General features: G+C 29.6%; 1 protein-coding gene across 1 annotated transcript; it reads right to left on the bottom strand.

Annotated features, from left to right (window-relative positions):
- Window positions 1-12,291: 12,291 nt before the first annotated feature.
- Window positions 12,292-15,599, bottom strand: LOC111711151 (uncharacterized). Its single transcript, XM_023485422.1, has 5 exons — window positions 15,567-15,599; window positions 15,235-15,521; window positions 13,181-13,521; window positions 13,031-13,063; window positions 12,292-12,848 (listed from the first exon to the last, which is right to left on the bottom strand). Exons 1-5 carry the CDS (start codon window positions 15,597-15,599, stop codon window positions 12,766-12,768), a joined length of 777 nt encoding a protein of 258 aa, XP_023341190.1. The 3' UTR covers window positions 12,292-12,765.
- Between the last annotated feature and the right edge of the window lie 1,565 nt (window positions 15,600-17,164).

Raw genomic sequence — 17,164 nt, forward strand, 5'->3', positions numbered from 1 at the left:
AGTAAAAAAATAGAAAACTGATATTACAACATCGATCCACCCAGCCTATATATACATGTTGTATACAAAAACTTGCAGGGTCTAGAACACACGAAGGAGCCTTAGACCGGCTGGTACAAGTGAGTGCATGATACACAAGACCGGTAAATCCCTGCTGCACCAGTTTGGATCATTTAAAGATGGGACCAGGGTAAAATCTACATTAACGAATCATTGTTTACTTAATCTAAATTTCGTGAACGAACATTAAAGTTTAGCTATTTATGTTAACAACCGTTAAATCTATAATCAGGAATGCAAAAAGAGGAAAACGGGAACAAAAAACGATTAATGCAAATTTATAGATAATTTATTTAGAAATTTTGTGTATCTAATTTTATTTAATTAACCAGGCTTTTAAAGCGCTTCGCACCCATCTTTTAATTACCGTGACTCTGTCTGTAATTATTTTTGTATAATATAAAACAATAGCAAAAAACTTTGCGTATTTCATAAGTTTTTGCGCATTTAAAAAACAAAAATCAAAACTTTTACACACAAGTTTTTGTAATTTTGAGTTTCCACAAGCCTTCCATATGGGGTCATGTGACCACATTCATTTGCTATCAAGCCTCATTTGATAGCAGGCCAAGTTGCTATAAATACTCAGTTGCAATCAACAATTTTAATATCGATCATCATTTACTATCAAATTTTCGACTTATTCTCAATCCTTAATTTTACCATTTTTTTTTTCCGCAAAGAAACATTTGGATTGTGTCCTGGTTGAGACATTGATAGTTTACGAGATTGTGTCCTAGTTGAGGCATTGATAGCTCAAGATTGTGTCCTAGTTGAGACATTGATAGCTCAAGATTGTGTCCTAGTTGAGACATTGACAGTTTACAAGATTGTGTCCTAGTTGAGACATTGATAGTTAATTGCAAGTGAATGTGCTGACATCGATAGCTAACGAGATCGTGCCCAGTGGTAGTGGCATTGATCGATTAGTTTTTGTCCTGGTTGGCATTTATAGTTGACCAGATTGTATCCGTGTTTAGATATTGATAGTTAAGTGAAAACTGGATTGTACCTGGATAGATACGGGATAGAAAACTCCTTCTGGAATAGGGCATTTACTACAAACAGACAGACAGTGAAGCAAAGTGTTTTTCAATAATTTCAACTTAACTTTTAACCAGATTATTCACATATTAAAAGAAGACTTTCTGGTTTACGTAATTTGTTTCTATAGTTAGAAGGGTCTTTTTGACACATGATAGCTTTGCTGTTATGAGATACTTTTAAAACTTTCAATTTTAAATATAAAAGCAATGCATACAATCGAATAAACCAAAATAAGTCTTTTGCAAATCTTTTTACTTGCAGGAAGGAAATGATTATCATTGTATTAACATAAATTTATATTCTTTTCTTATTTTCCATGAGAGGAAAAAAAAACTTTTTTTGTCTTAGGTATTTTAATTTATTTTTCTTTTCAATTGTTGATTGTAAAAATAATAAAAAAATTAAAATAATTCAATTTCCGATTAATATTTGGCAAGAAATTTATGATACACAGAAAATTAAATTATTCAATTCTTTTCACTATATATTTTTTTCCATATTTTGTTCATTAATTGAAAAGAGTTAATTTAAAAAATGACAATGCGCTAAATTTAGTTTCTCTGTTTAAAAAAAGGCCTAAATAGCTGATCTGTTCGGGCCCAAATTTTGTGTGGTAACTCACATGACCCCAGGAAAGGTTCATGCATGATTACAAATAAAAAATTTGCCCAAAGGAAATGTCAAGATTCATTGTTTTTAAAAATTAAAGAATTTTAACAGAAAAATCTCCGAAAAATAACTAATTTTTGATTGGAAAAAATTAACATAGGCGACTTCAAAGCAACAATTCAAAGCTAAAGTTTTAGAAAGGGGGCCCTGAAGCGCCCTTAAAGCCTAGTTTAGAAAAAGTATAAATAGATTCAAAATTAAATCTACTTAGATTTACAGTTTTTTATTAAATTATGTTATGATATATTACTATATCATTTTATTATTATATTATCATATTATTATACATAATTTATCATATTTGTAATTGTAATTGTTCTTGAAATCAGAACCACACGAATCCTAAAAAGATATTTGATAAACAATCAAAAAATAATTGTTTCGTCTGAAAATGAACTTCTCAGAAAGAGAAAAAAAAGATAATTATTTTTACAGAACTTAAACTTTTACTTTTAAACATCACCAAAAAACGAGAAATATTGGTTTTGAATCTCTTTTTTATTATTTTTTATTTAGGGAATTAAATTAAATTCATACTTATCTAAATCTCCCAAAACTTATTTTTTTTTTCTTTATTTTTCCTCCATCATATAAATTAGGAAAAATATTCTATGATAATTGTATTAAAACTATGTTTTTATGAAGAAAGTATAATTTTTGAGTAAAATCACACAAGTTCTGTAAATTAATGTCCGTAAACTTTTTTTTCCTCTTATTTTTTTTTTAAGATTCAGTATACTTTTCATTTTTAAAAAGAACTGAATATAATCCATTCCTACAGTCGTCTCTGAAGTGTCATCCTGTAAATTCTGACATTATTTTTTTTAACTACACGAACCTTATGAATTAAGACAAAAGCTTTCGTACATTGATCAAGGTTAGGATCTTGGATACATGAAACAAAGTCTGTTACAAAATTATACCAAAATACTCTGTTACGAAATATTATGCTATGAAAATTTTGTAAAAAGAGACTTTTGATATATATAAGTTTCTAACTAGTCTTTTGAATTAAAAATTATTCAAGAATGCAAACAAACATACTGATATTAATTTGTAATGATATTAAAGGATTATAAGTGTAATTTCAAGTTACCCTCATGGGAAGGTGGCAATGCCTGATTCACAACGGTACCCTTAAATATATATCAAATTTTCATTATTTTAAAAACCGAATATTTTAAATTGTTGTTTCTTTAGAAAAATAATATCTTAACGAATTGATTAACCTAGGTGTTGTTGGTTGCCTTCCAATATATTGTTTAAACTTGAAGATATTCTAACTTTAGTTAACTTAGTTATAATAGTTTCCATCGTTTCCATCTTAAAGAAACTGTTCACTTATTTGGGTAGTTTCATGGTAATGTAATTAGTCTATTATAGCTATTTATTGGTAGTAGCCTCACTTTTCAAAGATAACTATGGACAGAGAAATAGCTGATTTATCGTTTAGAATTCCAATGGAAAGGTATGATACCTATGCATAGAGACACTATTTAAACGTTTTTTCAGTAACAACAGCCCAATAGAATAATATTTCAATGATATCATGTGTCAGGCATTATAAATAAAATATTAATAATAAAATATAATATATTGATTTTAGAATTAGCAAGAAATTAACGCTTAATTGACCAGCCCTTGAGGACCCAGAGAGAAGAGAGGGTGTTAAACCCTCTTCTGAATGATAAACCAAGAAGTAGGTTGTAGGTAGGGCCTGAATGGATAGCCAGAATAGACTCCTCAACGAGTAGTATGATGTAGAGGTTTATTAAAATAAATAATTACTCAATTTTGCCGTAAAGGGAGGACTGCATATTATATCAAAGAGTTGTCGGATTTTTATTTATTTTCAGTGAGGGAAACTGGAGGACATTCCTATGTTCGGGCTATTTTTTTTCTTCCTTTGAAGACGTTGAGGAACTCCTGGAGAGGTGGTCTGCCATCGATTGCAGCCAGGGCGGACATCCTGGGGGCGTGTCGGATATACACCCTGCAGTGTAGGTAGGATGCCATGATGTGAACAGTACAAATGATCACCGAAGCTTCTAGGTAGTTCTTCTTATGCATTCTTCTCCAACCATGGATCACTGATGTGTTGTCTATGTACAATATTACTGTGTAGACTTCAGGAGGTCCGGGAAGGATAGGAAGGATAGTTTATCTTCAGGAGGTCTAGGAAGGATAGGAAGGATAGTTTATCTTCAGGAGTACTAGGAAGGATAGGAAGGATAGTTTATTTCGAATTCAATATTTGACATTTACTGAAAATTTACAAATAGATCCGTTTAATTAATAATATTTAATGAATCCACTTTAATAATTACTAATTAAATTTTAAAATTTTAAAAAGTAATTGCAGACAATGTTCTCAAAGATTTTTGCTTGATAGCTTACAACCTTTGGATCACACTGTGGGGAATTTACAAAACTTCTATTTACAGTTTATTTCATTAGATTTTGTTTTTAATTCTGATTCAACCAGTACACCTTTCAATCATTATTCACCAATAGTCCTTTTAACTTTTTCTCTTTTCAAATCATAATGTTCCATTCCTTGTTGCAAGATATTTATTAAAGCATTCAAAAATTCTAAAGATTTTACTCTTTTCAAACAATTTAATTAAAAAAGAAATTCTCAGAATACTGAAAATTAACAATTAATGGAAAACTTTCAATATTGTTGCATTTCGGAAATTTTGGAAATTTTGGAAATTTTGGAAATTTTGGAAATAATTTCAATTCTAATAAAAAATGATAGGGATATATATTTTTCATAAAATTCAGCATGTAAACTAATAAATGAATTTAAGGAGATGTTAAAAGTACAAGTTTGGGTCATTTTACTGGGGAATGCGCTCGGCTTTTAAAGTTTTTTTTTTCATTTCGTTCGTTCATCTTTCATGAACGACCAATTTCGTTCGTTTTTTTAATCATTCAGAATAATTGATTTTGTTCGTTCTCAAAATTTTCGGCTCATTTTTATTTGCCAGAATACTTTTGCCATAATTACACTTGCCATAATACCTTTGCCATAAGTAACACTTGCCAAAAGTTACACTTGCCATAAGTTACACTTGCCATAAGTCACACTTGCCATAAGTCACACTTGCCATAAGTTACACTTGCATAATGGTTACACTTGCCATAATTACACTGGCTACTTTTGTCATAATTTTCAAATTTTTAAAAAGATATAAATTTGTCTTTTTTATTGTAAATGCGGGAAATTTTCTCATGAAAATTCCCAACTTTAGTTATCTCATTGTTTTAAAACAGAACAGTTGACACAAGTTCAGCTCCATATTTGTGGTGACCTTTAAGACCACAAGTAAGGGTAAACCAATGGTTCGAGACAGCAACAACTACACCTATGTAGCCAATACCTCGTCTACAGAAGTGAAATATTGGTAATGTTCAGTTAAAATGTGCTCAGCTAGAATTCGAACTGTCTCTGAATTATATTTGTTATTTGTATTTAATTTCTAATTAAAAAAATATGTATATATGTTTGTTAATTCTAACCAATTTTAATCTTAATTTTGGCAAGTGTAATTATAGCAAGTGTAATTATGACAAGTGTAACCATTATGGCAAGTGTAACTTATGGCAAGTGTAATTTATGGCAAGTGTAATTTATGACAATTGTTACTTATGGCAAATGTATTATGGCAAATGTAATTATGGCAAAAGCATTATGGAAAATGAAACTGAACCCTATTTCGTTTGTTTTCTCATTGAACGATCGTTCAGTAAAATCCTTTGTTCAATAAATTGTTCGTTTAGTAAAATTGATCATTCGTTCAGTAAAAAAATAACTTTGCTGGAAAAAATCGGTCGTTCAGTTCAAATGGCTTGTCGGTGTTTCAAAAAAAAAAATAAAAATATAAAAACCTACTAACGAACTGTCATTGAAACTTTGGACAAGGGACATGTACAAGGAATGTTCAATAAATTTTGCGAAACTTTTTTTAAACGATACTTCGAGACATCTCAACCCTTTAATTTTTTTTTAACTCAACTCAACTATATTAGACAAAAATAAGATTATCTGAGAAATGTAAACAACAATAATTTATTGAAGAGTTTAAGTCAAACAATAAAATATTTAAATCTACACATTTATATCTATATGTTAAGTGTCACATATATATACGAACATTTTTACATGCTTACATTGTACAACACGGTGTACATACATTAGTTCAGTACATTATTACTGTACTGTATCTATATTTGATAACATATTATATGAAAATGAAAGTTTTGAAAGCCACTGATAACTTTATTAAATGAATTATTAATTTTCTAAATTATGTTTTAAATTGAAAATTGTATTTACCTACTTTTGTTTCTTTTCTTGAAATAATTACAAAAAATGTCTTTACAATGCTTTAATGGTTCTCCAAAAAAATAGAAAAAAAAGACGATTTATAGACCAAATATACTGTGTATATTAAAACAAAATAAACATAATTTAAACAGCAATTGTGCAGTATTTTTCCTAATAAATAGTTATTTAATAAACAAAAAGAACATGTTCACGGCAGTGGAAAAGTTTTATTTGATATAGATCGTCTTCTTATTCCACATTATTCTGGGGAGCACAGTAAGTCATTCAAAGAAGAATAAAAAAATGACAAATTAGAAAAATTTGTTATTTGAAAATAAAAATACATTTCTAAGAAATTCTATAACTTTTTTATTATTTTGCAAATATCGTCTGGATATTTCTTTCAATGTTTCTAATATCTTTCAATGAAAGAAATCAACGAAATATTATTTGAGATTAACAAAGTTAATAAGAACCAAGAGAGAAGGCTTTAATGATATATTTTTTGTTAATGAAAATTTTCACTTTTGGTGACAAATATAAATTCGAAGATATGTATTGAAAGCGTAAGGTTTATAAATTTGTAAATGGATATGATTTCTAAATTAAATAGAGAATTTTTTTTTAAATTTTTATAAACCAATGAGATTGCATGTTTATATTTACAAAATCTGATTTGAATTCTTATTGGATGATTTTACATGTTAAGGGAATAACGACTCTATTCAAAGGACAACAAGTTTTAAGAGATAAAATCTTAGTTTAGGCCTAAATATTACAATTGCTTGAAGAGTTGCTTCAATTTTTACATGAAAGACAAGAAAACGCTCTGAACTACGAAGGAATTATTTTAAAAAATGTTTCAAAGTACTCAGTTTTGTTTTGGGAATTACTTTTAACCCTATTTCTGCTGGGGGGGGGGGGGGGCGATTTTCCCCCCCCCTTATATTTTTTTTTTACATAACTCAAAAAGTATTGGTCTGAGGCTGTTGAAATTTTCTGACTTTTCTTACATACCCAAAGCTCCTCCCATTAGGCCTAAAACCGGGCTTTAATACTAACTGCCTGAGTCCTCAGGCACACTGCCTGAATGACTGCTTTTTCCTGTAACAAACTAAATCTTTGTTTTGACCCACTTTCACTTGTCAGATTTTGATATAATTTAGCTTTTTGGAAAGCCTATGACATAAGGAAACAGATTGCATAAGTTTTGCGAAAAAAAAATGCAAATTTTTTGCAAACAACCTGTCAAAGGAAATTTGCACATTTTTAGTTTTTCTTGATTTAAAATCAGGTTATTTAAAATTTTGCAAAACTTTTTGCATATTTGAAATGGCATGGTCAAGGGCTTTTCAAAAATGTATAATTTGTCATTTTTTTGGACAAATTTTTTTTTGCAAACATTTTTACTATATAACTGGATTTTGCGATAAAAAATTCAATTTTTGCAAATTTGCAAAAAATTTTGCAGATTCTAAAAGTAGAGCACAAGAGCTTTCTAATGATGTATCATTTGTCATATTTGGATATAAAACAGGGGATTTAGAGGGGGGGGTCAAATTGACCCCCTCCCCCCCAGCATATCCTGGTTTTCAAGTACCCCAGCAGGGATAGGGTTAATGCATTCAAAATTTATGGTAAAGATTTCTCATATTCTATAAATTACTAATCTTAACAACTTCATTTTTAGGCTCAGGGTTCATAATTCTTTCATGTTTTATAAAGACTTTAATATCAGTGGAACCCTAAAACTGTGAATTGTAAAGACGTCATTTATAAAGCCAATTTATGTTGTTTTAAAGAAAACAGCAGTGTTAGCAGTAGAGCTTGGAAATCAAGTGAAATTGGCCTGTTCATGCAGTTTACACTTCCTAATTACTGCCTGTGTATGCAGTTTACACTGCCTAATTATTGTATTTCATATTCACCATGGAAATAATTTGATTCTTACAGTCGTCTTCCTAATCCACAGTTTTAAGGGGTTTCACTGTATGTATCTAATATAGAGTTCAATTTTATCATAAAATAACATCTTCGATCTACGGATTTTGTTTTTGAATAAAATGTACTGCAGTTTCTCTGAGCAATGTAAACAAACATATTAATATTCTTACGGTGTTTTTTTATATTCCCTTCAGATAGTGCAGTACAATGAGATTAATAAAAAATCTTTTTTTGTACTTGTAAATTCAATCCATGATATGAGAGCCAAGTAGAACGTTGACTTACATAAAAATATGACTTGATTATTTTTTCAAAGTCATTTTTAAGGGTTTTTTTAAATCCACCGCTTAAAATAAGATAAGATTCAAATCATTGTATTTAAAAAGTGCGAATAAATAACTGAGAACACTTTTTAATTTTGTTAAAGGAATTTATATTAATATTATTTTAAAGGTAACAAAGCACATAGTTTAGGTAACCGCCAAAAAAGTTCTCTGAAAAAAAGTTTTCGAAAATAAAGTCCTAAATTTTCGAGGAAAAAAAGTCCTTGAAATAAAAAGTCTCTAAAATAAAGTCCTACCATTCTGAGACTTTATTTTGTAGGACTTTTCTATGGTTACAGTATTATTTTATGCAAAAAAAGTCCTATTATATAAGATAATGCATGGGAACAAAGGATATTTACAACCATGCAAAAAAAGGGGCAATTGATATTAAAACACCCATGGCTATATTCAAAATACAGATGCATAGAAAAAAAAAAATTTTATGAAAAATTTTAGAATTGACCTCATTTTCACAAGACTTAGGACTTTTATTTCTTGGGTTTTTTTCTTCGGATACATTTTCTTCCGGACTTTATTTCCTGAGGCATTATTTATTGGCAGCCCCAATACTTTTTTAGGAAAAAAAGTCCCGGGAATAAAAAACTCAGAACTTTATTTCCAGTAACATTTTGTCCTAGGCCTTCAGAAAATTTTTTCACAAAAGTTTTAATTTCCAGGTTTTTTTCCAGAAACTTTTTTCCCGGTGACTTTCTTACGTAGATTAATTTTTTTTAACTCCTTGACTTATGTGCATTTTCTGATAAAATAAATTCTTCTATAAATAATTAAGGTACGGGTATAGTATACAGTAAAACAATTTACAATAGTTTGCCCTATTTCAACTAGGATAAAATAGTTCTTTAGTGAGACCCATGATACTGAGAATTAAAAGACGACTTTTCAGCAATATTGTGTGTATTTAATGTTGTTAAAAAGTCAAATATTTTGCCAGTTGTGGCATGAAAATTCACTTTTTTCATGTTCATTAAATCATAAATTGAGCTTAAAATCGACTTTATATTCCACAGTTTTAAGGGTCAGACAGTATTAATTACCCATTCACCACGCCGTTTTGTTTCCGAACAGTTTAATTTAGATTTCTGTTCACAGAAAAAGGTTTAATCCTGACTTTTGTTCAGTGATATCCTGTTTTCTTGTAAAAATCGAGCTGTAGAATTCTGTTTCCTGGTTTGTTTAAACAGCAGAATTCTGTTTACTGGTTAATCTTTTGATTCCTATTAACTGTTAATGTTAAAAAAGTCCTAATTCCTGCTAACTGTTAATGTTAAACAGCACAGTCCTGATTCCTGTTAACTGATAATGTTTAAACAGCATAGTCCTGATTCCTGTTGACTGATAATGTTTAAACAGCATAGTCCTGATTCCTGTTAACTGTTGTCCTGTTTCCTTGCTTAGAGCTGACTACACTTGTACTACGCTTCCCTTTTACAAGCAAGGGGTCCACTTCCAGTCTAGATAGATATACATATATATATATATATAGATAGATAGATAAATAGATAGAGAGATAGAGAGATAGAAAGATAGAGAGATAGAGAGATAGATAGATAGATAGATAAATAGATAGAAAAATAGATAGAAAAATATAGCATGAAAGAAAAACCAAGAACCAAGAAAAAAATTAGTTAGTTTTATAATTAGGCATAGGATCAGTTTACTTTCAGCTCTCAAAGAGTTACGGACCTCTCCCCATCATAGCTCCCGGCTCCACAGATCAGAAGAGCAGTGAGAAGAGTTGCTCATGACTTATCCTAAAGGGCAGTAGCTAACATAGGAGTAAACATGAACTTCATCTTCAGTTTATCAACTTATCAACATCTCCGCTGAAAGCAGGAACAAAGAAGTTGTTATCGGTTTATTACTTGAGGACTGGACTACTGTGGAAGATTCCACCTGATGGGGCTTCAAGGCTTCCAACTCCCCATTTTGCATAAGTGGTGCAGTTATGGGTTTCCTTAATTCCGCTTAAGTCGGAAAGACTTAAAAACAAAGGAAAGCAGGGATCTTCTACTGAAATTCCTCATACCCTTCCTCCTCAAAACTTCCTTATCTTGTTCCAACCTGCTCCACAATTCAATGTCACAATTGAACTATTTGGAGAGGCCTCAAAACAAGAAGAAAATAAAATTGAGCAGGACAAATTGAAAGGAAACTTTTGTTTGTTTGGTTTGTTTATAGCTGAATCAATTTGTTCGAATTTAGCTGCTGACACATATAATGTTTGTTCAGTAGAAAAATAGGAAAGGAGGAACCTTAACAAAGTTTTGAAGCTTGCAGCTGGTCTAAACTGAGAGGATGCCCCAAATATCTTTTTTTCAAAATTAGTCAATATATGATAAAAAGATGTAAAATGAAGAACAAGAAATATATTAACGTCAAAATAGGTGTATCTGATTTCATATAACTATTTAAAGAATGTTGTTATATTTTAAATTTGAAAAAAAAATATAGAAAATATTTTGACAAAGGATAAGAATTGAGGGACGACTGTACGGAATTTCCTTATATTCATGATTCCCTGGAGCTGTGAAGTTGTTTCTTTCTGGGACAAATCATTAAATAAGCCATTTGATCTAATGCAAGTTATTTAATTTCACCTTAGAATCGTCATATTTTAAAAGTTTTTTGGTCGTCTTTACAGTCTCATCCTTTGTGGTTGCATAAATAAATAGATGTACACTGTTTCTGTCAGTTTGTATATTGCATCTCATACTTTTTTTAATTTGTTATACATCATGTATTTTAGCTAAGGAAATATAGAGTAATAAGGCTGTGTTTTCAGACCAATTTTATTCAAACATAATAATAAATTTTTATTTTGTTTTAAGATTTTATGAACAGAACTGGTTTTAAGTAGACATGGGTCTCTCGTTGTTCATTTATATATGAGTTCCATATAATAAGTTATGGTCAATTATAGCCATAGAGAATAGAATATATATTAGAGGGGAATTCAAACAATCTTCAGCCTGAAAGGTAGTTCAAATTGTACAAATCATGCAAATGTTCACAAATTATATGCAGTAGAGTACATTAATACATGGTATGTTCCCTAGACTATTCATTTCAATTTTGAATTTTTTAAACTGTTAAATAAACTTCATAATAAATTAGGTGAATAAAAAACATAATTTGATTTATAGTTATAACGGAAAATCATCTTTTGTAAAGTGGAAGGCAATGATCATTGGTCAATTATTAAACCAGCCTATTTCATAATTTGGTTTTCTTTTAACAATAATTTTAGATTTTCTATAAAATGATATTCCAGGGCCCAAAAGGTTATATAGGATAAATATGTGAAGTACACCTGCAGTATGGAAACAGTACAACAAAATGGCCGTTTTACACTTTTTCCTACAAAATTCCCCTCTAATATATATTCTATTCTCTATGATTATAGCTTGGTACATTTCTATACAATGCACAATATACTGCAGTACGCTGCTGAATATTCTTATAAAAGAAAGGAAAAGTTTGGTTCACAGGTATTACGTAGGGTCATTTGGTCGAAATTCAGTTTTGGCTGCGGAATTATAGTGTACTTAGAGATGGATGCATTGTTTTTTTTTCATTTCGTTCGTTCATCTTTCGTAAGACCTCTGATTTTGCTCGTTTTTTTCAATAAAAAAATATTTAGTTTGTTCTCAAAATAATCGTTCATTTTCCCTCTATTTTGTTTGTTATCTTACTGAAAGATCGTTCAGTAAAATCGTTCGTTCAGTTAAGATTGTTAGTTTAGTATAAACTATTGTTTTTCAAGTTCGTTTGAACAAACGATTTCGAAATTGTTCATAAACAATGTAGATCATTAGAACGATTACAAAAAAAAACAATTCTTAAACAATCAATTTTGCCCCCCCCCCCTCCCTGCTAATGTTTTCTGGTTATTACTGTACAAAATTATTAAAGTTCATGGCTAATTTCTATTTAATTATTCAAAGATGTAAAACATAAACATTTGCAGAAAAGGATTTTCCATTTGCATAAATTATTAGAAATGTATCAAATATATACATACATCTTTTACAGTTTAACACAAAAATATTTTATAGAAAATAGTATTTTCACACATTGCATCACATTACTAACTAAACTTATGTCTTTAGAGAAACAAAATAAACGTCAAAACTTTTGCAAATATCAAGATCAATCTTCATTGTGTTTGAATGAATTGCATTTCTCTTCAATACACCGTGGTGGCTATACCCTGCATGGCTAATCTAAGTTGAGGGATCAACCCTTTATCATTAAATTTAAAAGTGTCCACATTTGATATCAAGATCAAGCGTTACAGATTAACGATACTCCAAAGAAAAGTTCCGAGCCCTGGATTTCTGTCTTTTGTTCTATTTTGCTGAGGTTTCAGTTTCTGAGGGGGCTGTCAGAGAAAATTTGAAAATCTCCAAAATCTTTGGTTTTTCTTCCTTTAGCATAAAAGACCCAGTCTGTTTGTATAAATATGGAATAAAAGAAAACCAGAGAATAAATCCATTGAAAATATTGCTAGAAATATTTCTATAGATTGTTCAGTCAATATTAAAACTTTTTTATACAAGTTTACATATTATAGCAAGGTTTTTAAGCTCAATGTAAATATTATTTAATTGTCATTTTTTTCCATAATTTCCTGGACTTTGAATAATATGTTCTTGGTCTTTTCCTGTTTTTGAATAGATATTTTATCATTATCTATAATTAATTGAAAATAGGAAGCAATAAAAAAATCCATTTTTAAAACTGCGACATTTATTGAATAAAAATGTTTAATTCTATTTCCCTGAATCTCGGAACATTTGATTTGCTCTGGTATTGGATAAAACAGCGCCTGATATGAATTCTGAATTTGGCCTGCTTGCAATATTTGGTTTAGGAAGTGTGGGAGGCCCAACTTTGACCAGTCGAGCTTTACAATTTCCCCGCAATGTCGCGGTGTTCGCCTGCTTGAGATTCGGCGCCATTGTGGTGTTTGGTAGATTTTTGTTATTTTCTAGACTTTCCAAAATACACATTTGGGAGAGCGACTTTGCTAGTCCATTCTTCAAGATGGAATGATCCGGGGTGACATCATAAATGTTCGGAACAAATGTTTCTCTGTGTGTGTCTGACAAAACCCATTCACTGAGACGCCATGTTGATTAATAAAATTAATTTAAGTGTATAAAAAAGTTTTCAGAATTAAAAAGTTCTAAGAGGATTAAAGTTTTATGCAACACTAACATTTAATGTAAACAGGCCTTATTATTAAAGCCTAAAACTTTTTAACTTAAGTTGTGTTTAGGTTTTTACACAAAAATAAAATTTAGAATAATATAATCTGATTCATTTATATAAAATTTTTGGATACCAATTATTCAGAAACTGTAGTTTTCTTAGAAAAAAAAAATATAATTATATGTCAAGAATGTATTTGAACTTTGGGAGTCATTTATTCATTCATTGATAAAAATACTAGATTTAGTGTTCATATTGTGTAATGTATCAAGAATGATTTATTTGACTTGGTCAACACCCTACAGGTTGAATCAAAACTTTTTTCTTCTTTACATTCCCATTCAAAACTTCTAGCCCGAAGAATCCAGTGAATTGCTGGTCATAGTTTTAGAATTGAAAATGATGTTTTTTCAACAAAATGTCGAATTCACTAAATAACACTTTTATAGTAAATAAATTTTTTTTTTGAGAACTACATTACTCCTTGGACAGAAGTGTGCTTAAAGGGAGTGACCGGCTATGTAAGTAGTTGAACTGAGTATGCAGTGTTGTGGAAAATTTCTTTCGGATTCATTTGAGACATATTAAACTTTTTAAAGATCTGTAAATCCTGAGTTAAAGAGCAAATTCGACGTTCAAAACTCCTACTTTGAGGGTGGATACGTTTTCGGAATTAGTTTTTTTTAATTATTAAATAACGGCGACATAGAATGTAAAAAAGTTCTACAATAAACCACAGACGTCATGTATAGAAACATGTTGAGAAAATTGAAATTAATCTTATCATCAAAAATAAGTAATCTTGTTCAACTATTAGTTTCTATTTTCTAATTATTCTGGTTTCTCATTATTTACAAAGATTTTCTGCAGATTTTCTAGAATTATTATTGAAAGACAACATTTGAAAAATTTGAAGAAATCTGCGAATGAATTCAAAGAAAATAAGAAATTCAATATGATAATGAAAACGAAATAATCGATTTTAGCATTGTTTTATTGACAAATATCTTTTGAGAAATATGTTGCTAACCATCTATTAAGATTACTGTATAATTTTTACTTTATTTTTCGTTGTTGTTACTTAATATTTAAAAAAAAAATAATTCTAAATATGTATCAGCCGCCAAAGTAGGAGTTTTGAATGTCGAATTTGCGCTCAAACTCAGGATTTACGGATCTTCAAAAAGGTTCATATGTCTCAAATGAATCCAAAGAAATTTTCCACAACACTGCATACTCAGTTCAATTACCTTACATAGCCGGTCACTCCCTTTAACAAGATGATTTTTAGTCAATTTAAGATTTTCATCACCCTGTGTAAACTGACCAGTTCTCCAAATAAATTACTTTTCTCTTGAACAAAATATATAGGAAAGGGAACTTCATCATTCAAGAATATGTTGCCCATTCATACCACTTCTCAGTTTTACCACTAATAGCAGAAATCTATGCTCACAACTTGTATGTGATAAACTCATTTAATTAAATTAAAATAAGTTCATCCATTCTCCATAATCATAATCATTCAATGTATGATTAAATTCCAAATTTTGAATTGATAGTTTTCTATGGCTAGGTTTAATTGAGCAACTAAAATCAATTTAAGAAATCAACACTTTCCTTGTGAATTTTCCTCTTGGAGTACTCAGACCTTGATCCAGTAGGAACCCTTGACTTCTTCTCCGTCCTTCATCCTTCTCCGGGAGTAGGTTTTGATTCTCTGAATTCTCCTCCGTTCTTCCCTCTCTAAACCTCGTATTTGAGTTAATCTCTCTACTCCGTCCAGCAGTGTCTGGTTGAGTTCTAAGATCTTCTGTAGATTTAGCGTACGCCCAAGCAGTTTTTACAGATGACTCTGCTACACTAGAAACCTGTCTAGATAAAGGAGACACATTTTTCTCATAAAACTATTTTCTGGAAAAATGATATTTTGATTTCTCTTTAAACTTTACATGACATGTCACATCACACAAAGCATTAGGCATGGTTTTATTCGGTTTTAGACATTAAAGCTTTTAAGAGACTCCTTAAAAATACATAAGCATTGTATGTTCATAAATGTATGTTTTATAATGCTAGGTCTGCAGAAAAAAAGCAAATCTAAGTTTCTGTTTTAATGAAGTGTTTAAACAGACAAAAATATTAATGCAAACCAAAAAACTATGCTTATTGCGCACAAAGCCAAAATTCTAAACATAGGATTGACTTTTTTCTAATCCTTATATCTCTGCAATCTGATGGTGTAAACCATTGATATTTCAAACTAAACTATTTGATCTAACAAAATTTATAGTTTGAAATGTTGAAGGTCTACAGCATGTTGTTCCAAAGATATAGAGATTGAAGACTCGAATCCTTTTAAAAAAACATTTTAGAAGTTTTTTCCTCTCTTTTAAATTTCAAAATGGTTCTATTAAGAATATCAAAATAACTTTGTTTCTGTTGAATGTTGAAGTTCTATATAAGAATTAGGATTAAATTAATTGAAAAATGTTGGATTATCTTTCAAACCATATGTTTTAGTTGAAAATTAAATTTGGTATAAAGTTTCACATATTTTAAGAGCATTTAATAAACAGCAAATTTTAGTTTTGCAAAATGATTTTATAGTGCTGATACAATACAATACAAAGCTGATACAATACAATACAAAGCTGATACAATACAATACAAAGCTCATACAATACAATACAAAGCTAAATAAGACAAGTTTAAATTAAAGAACATTAAGTGAACCAACTTTTTAAAAATTATACAAAAATAATTTATTTTACATTAGAGACCTGATAAGAAAAAGCAAAACTTTTTTAATATTAAAATCTATAAAACTAATTAGTTAAAAAATTTAGGGATTTGAATGGGGGGAAATAGAAAATTTTTAGAAGAGAAGACTCATACCAAAAATTAACATATTTTCTTTGTACAAGATAAATTAAGAATGAATTAATATAAGATAGATAATTTTCCCAAACATATAAAGGACAAAACAAGGTATAAAAACTGTTGGTATATTTTCAAGTTTTATATAACAATATAAATTTCTATTAATTTCTAAATATTTAATGCCAACAGCCTCTTTCTTGTCACCTTATTAATACAATACTTAAAACATAACGGTAAAGTCAGAATCAGAAGAATGATGATAGGAAAATAAAAGGAAGTACAAACAATTTCAGACTTTTACGGTGTAAGATTTTTCTTTTGGTTATTCTTTTGCAAATTAAATACAATACAAACTAAACAACAAAAATTTAAAATAAAATTTTTTTTGTTATTTGCAGTCTGAAACTATTTTCCCTAGATTTAAACAACTACAAATTACAAAACAGTACATGGACAAAAGTACATTTTGGAGAACTATATTGAGTACAATTTGGAGAACTATTGAGTACAGTTTGGAGCTCTTTACAGTTCGGTACAATATGTTAACCTTTAAAGTAGAATGTGTGCAAAACTAAATAACGTCAAAATGCAAATGTTGTACAATGTATGGGCTCAGTGTACAATCGATAAGTTGTCATAATTAAAAAATGTTGTACAATGAGGCTCT

Source organism: Eurytemora carolleeae, unplaced genomic scaffold (assembly GCF_000591075.1).
Source record: "Eurytemora carolleeae unplaced genomic scaffold, Eaff_2.0 scaffold1132, whole genome shotgun sequence".
Classification (NCBI taxonomy): domain Eukaryota; kingdom Metazoa; phylum Arthropoda; class Copepoda; order Calanoida; family Temoridae; genus Eurytemora; species Eurytemora carolleeae.

Excerpts from the sequence above, each read along its gene's own strand:
- LOC111711151 (XM_023485422.1), bottom strand. The coding sequence starts at position 15,599 with ATGCCTAATGCTTTGTGTGATGTGACATGTCAT. Across the intron at positions 15,522-15,566 it reads TGTGTGATGTGACATGTCAT|TTTTATGAGAAAAATGTGTC; the intron begins GTAAAGTTTAAA and ends TCCAGAAAATAG. Across the intron at positions 13,522-15,234 it reads CCAAGAGGAAAATTCACAAG|TGAATGGGTTTTGTCAGACA; the intron begins GAAAGTGTTGAT and ends ATGGCGTCTCAG.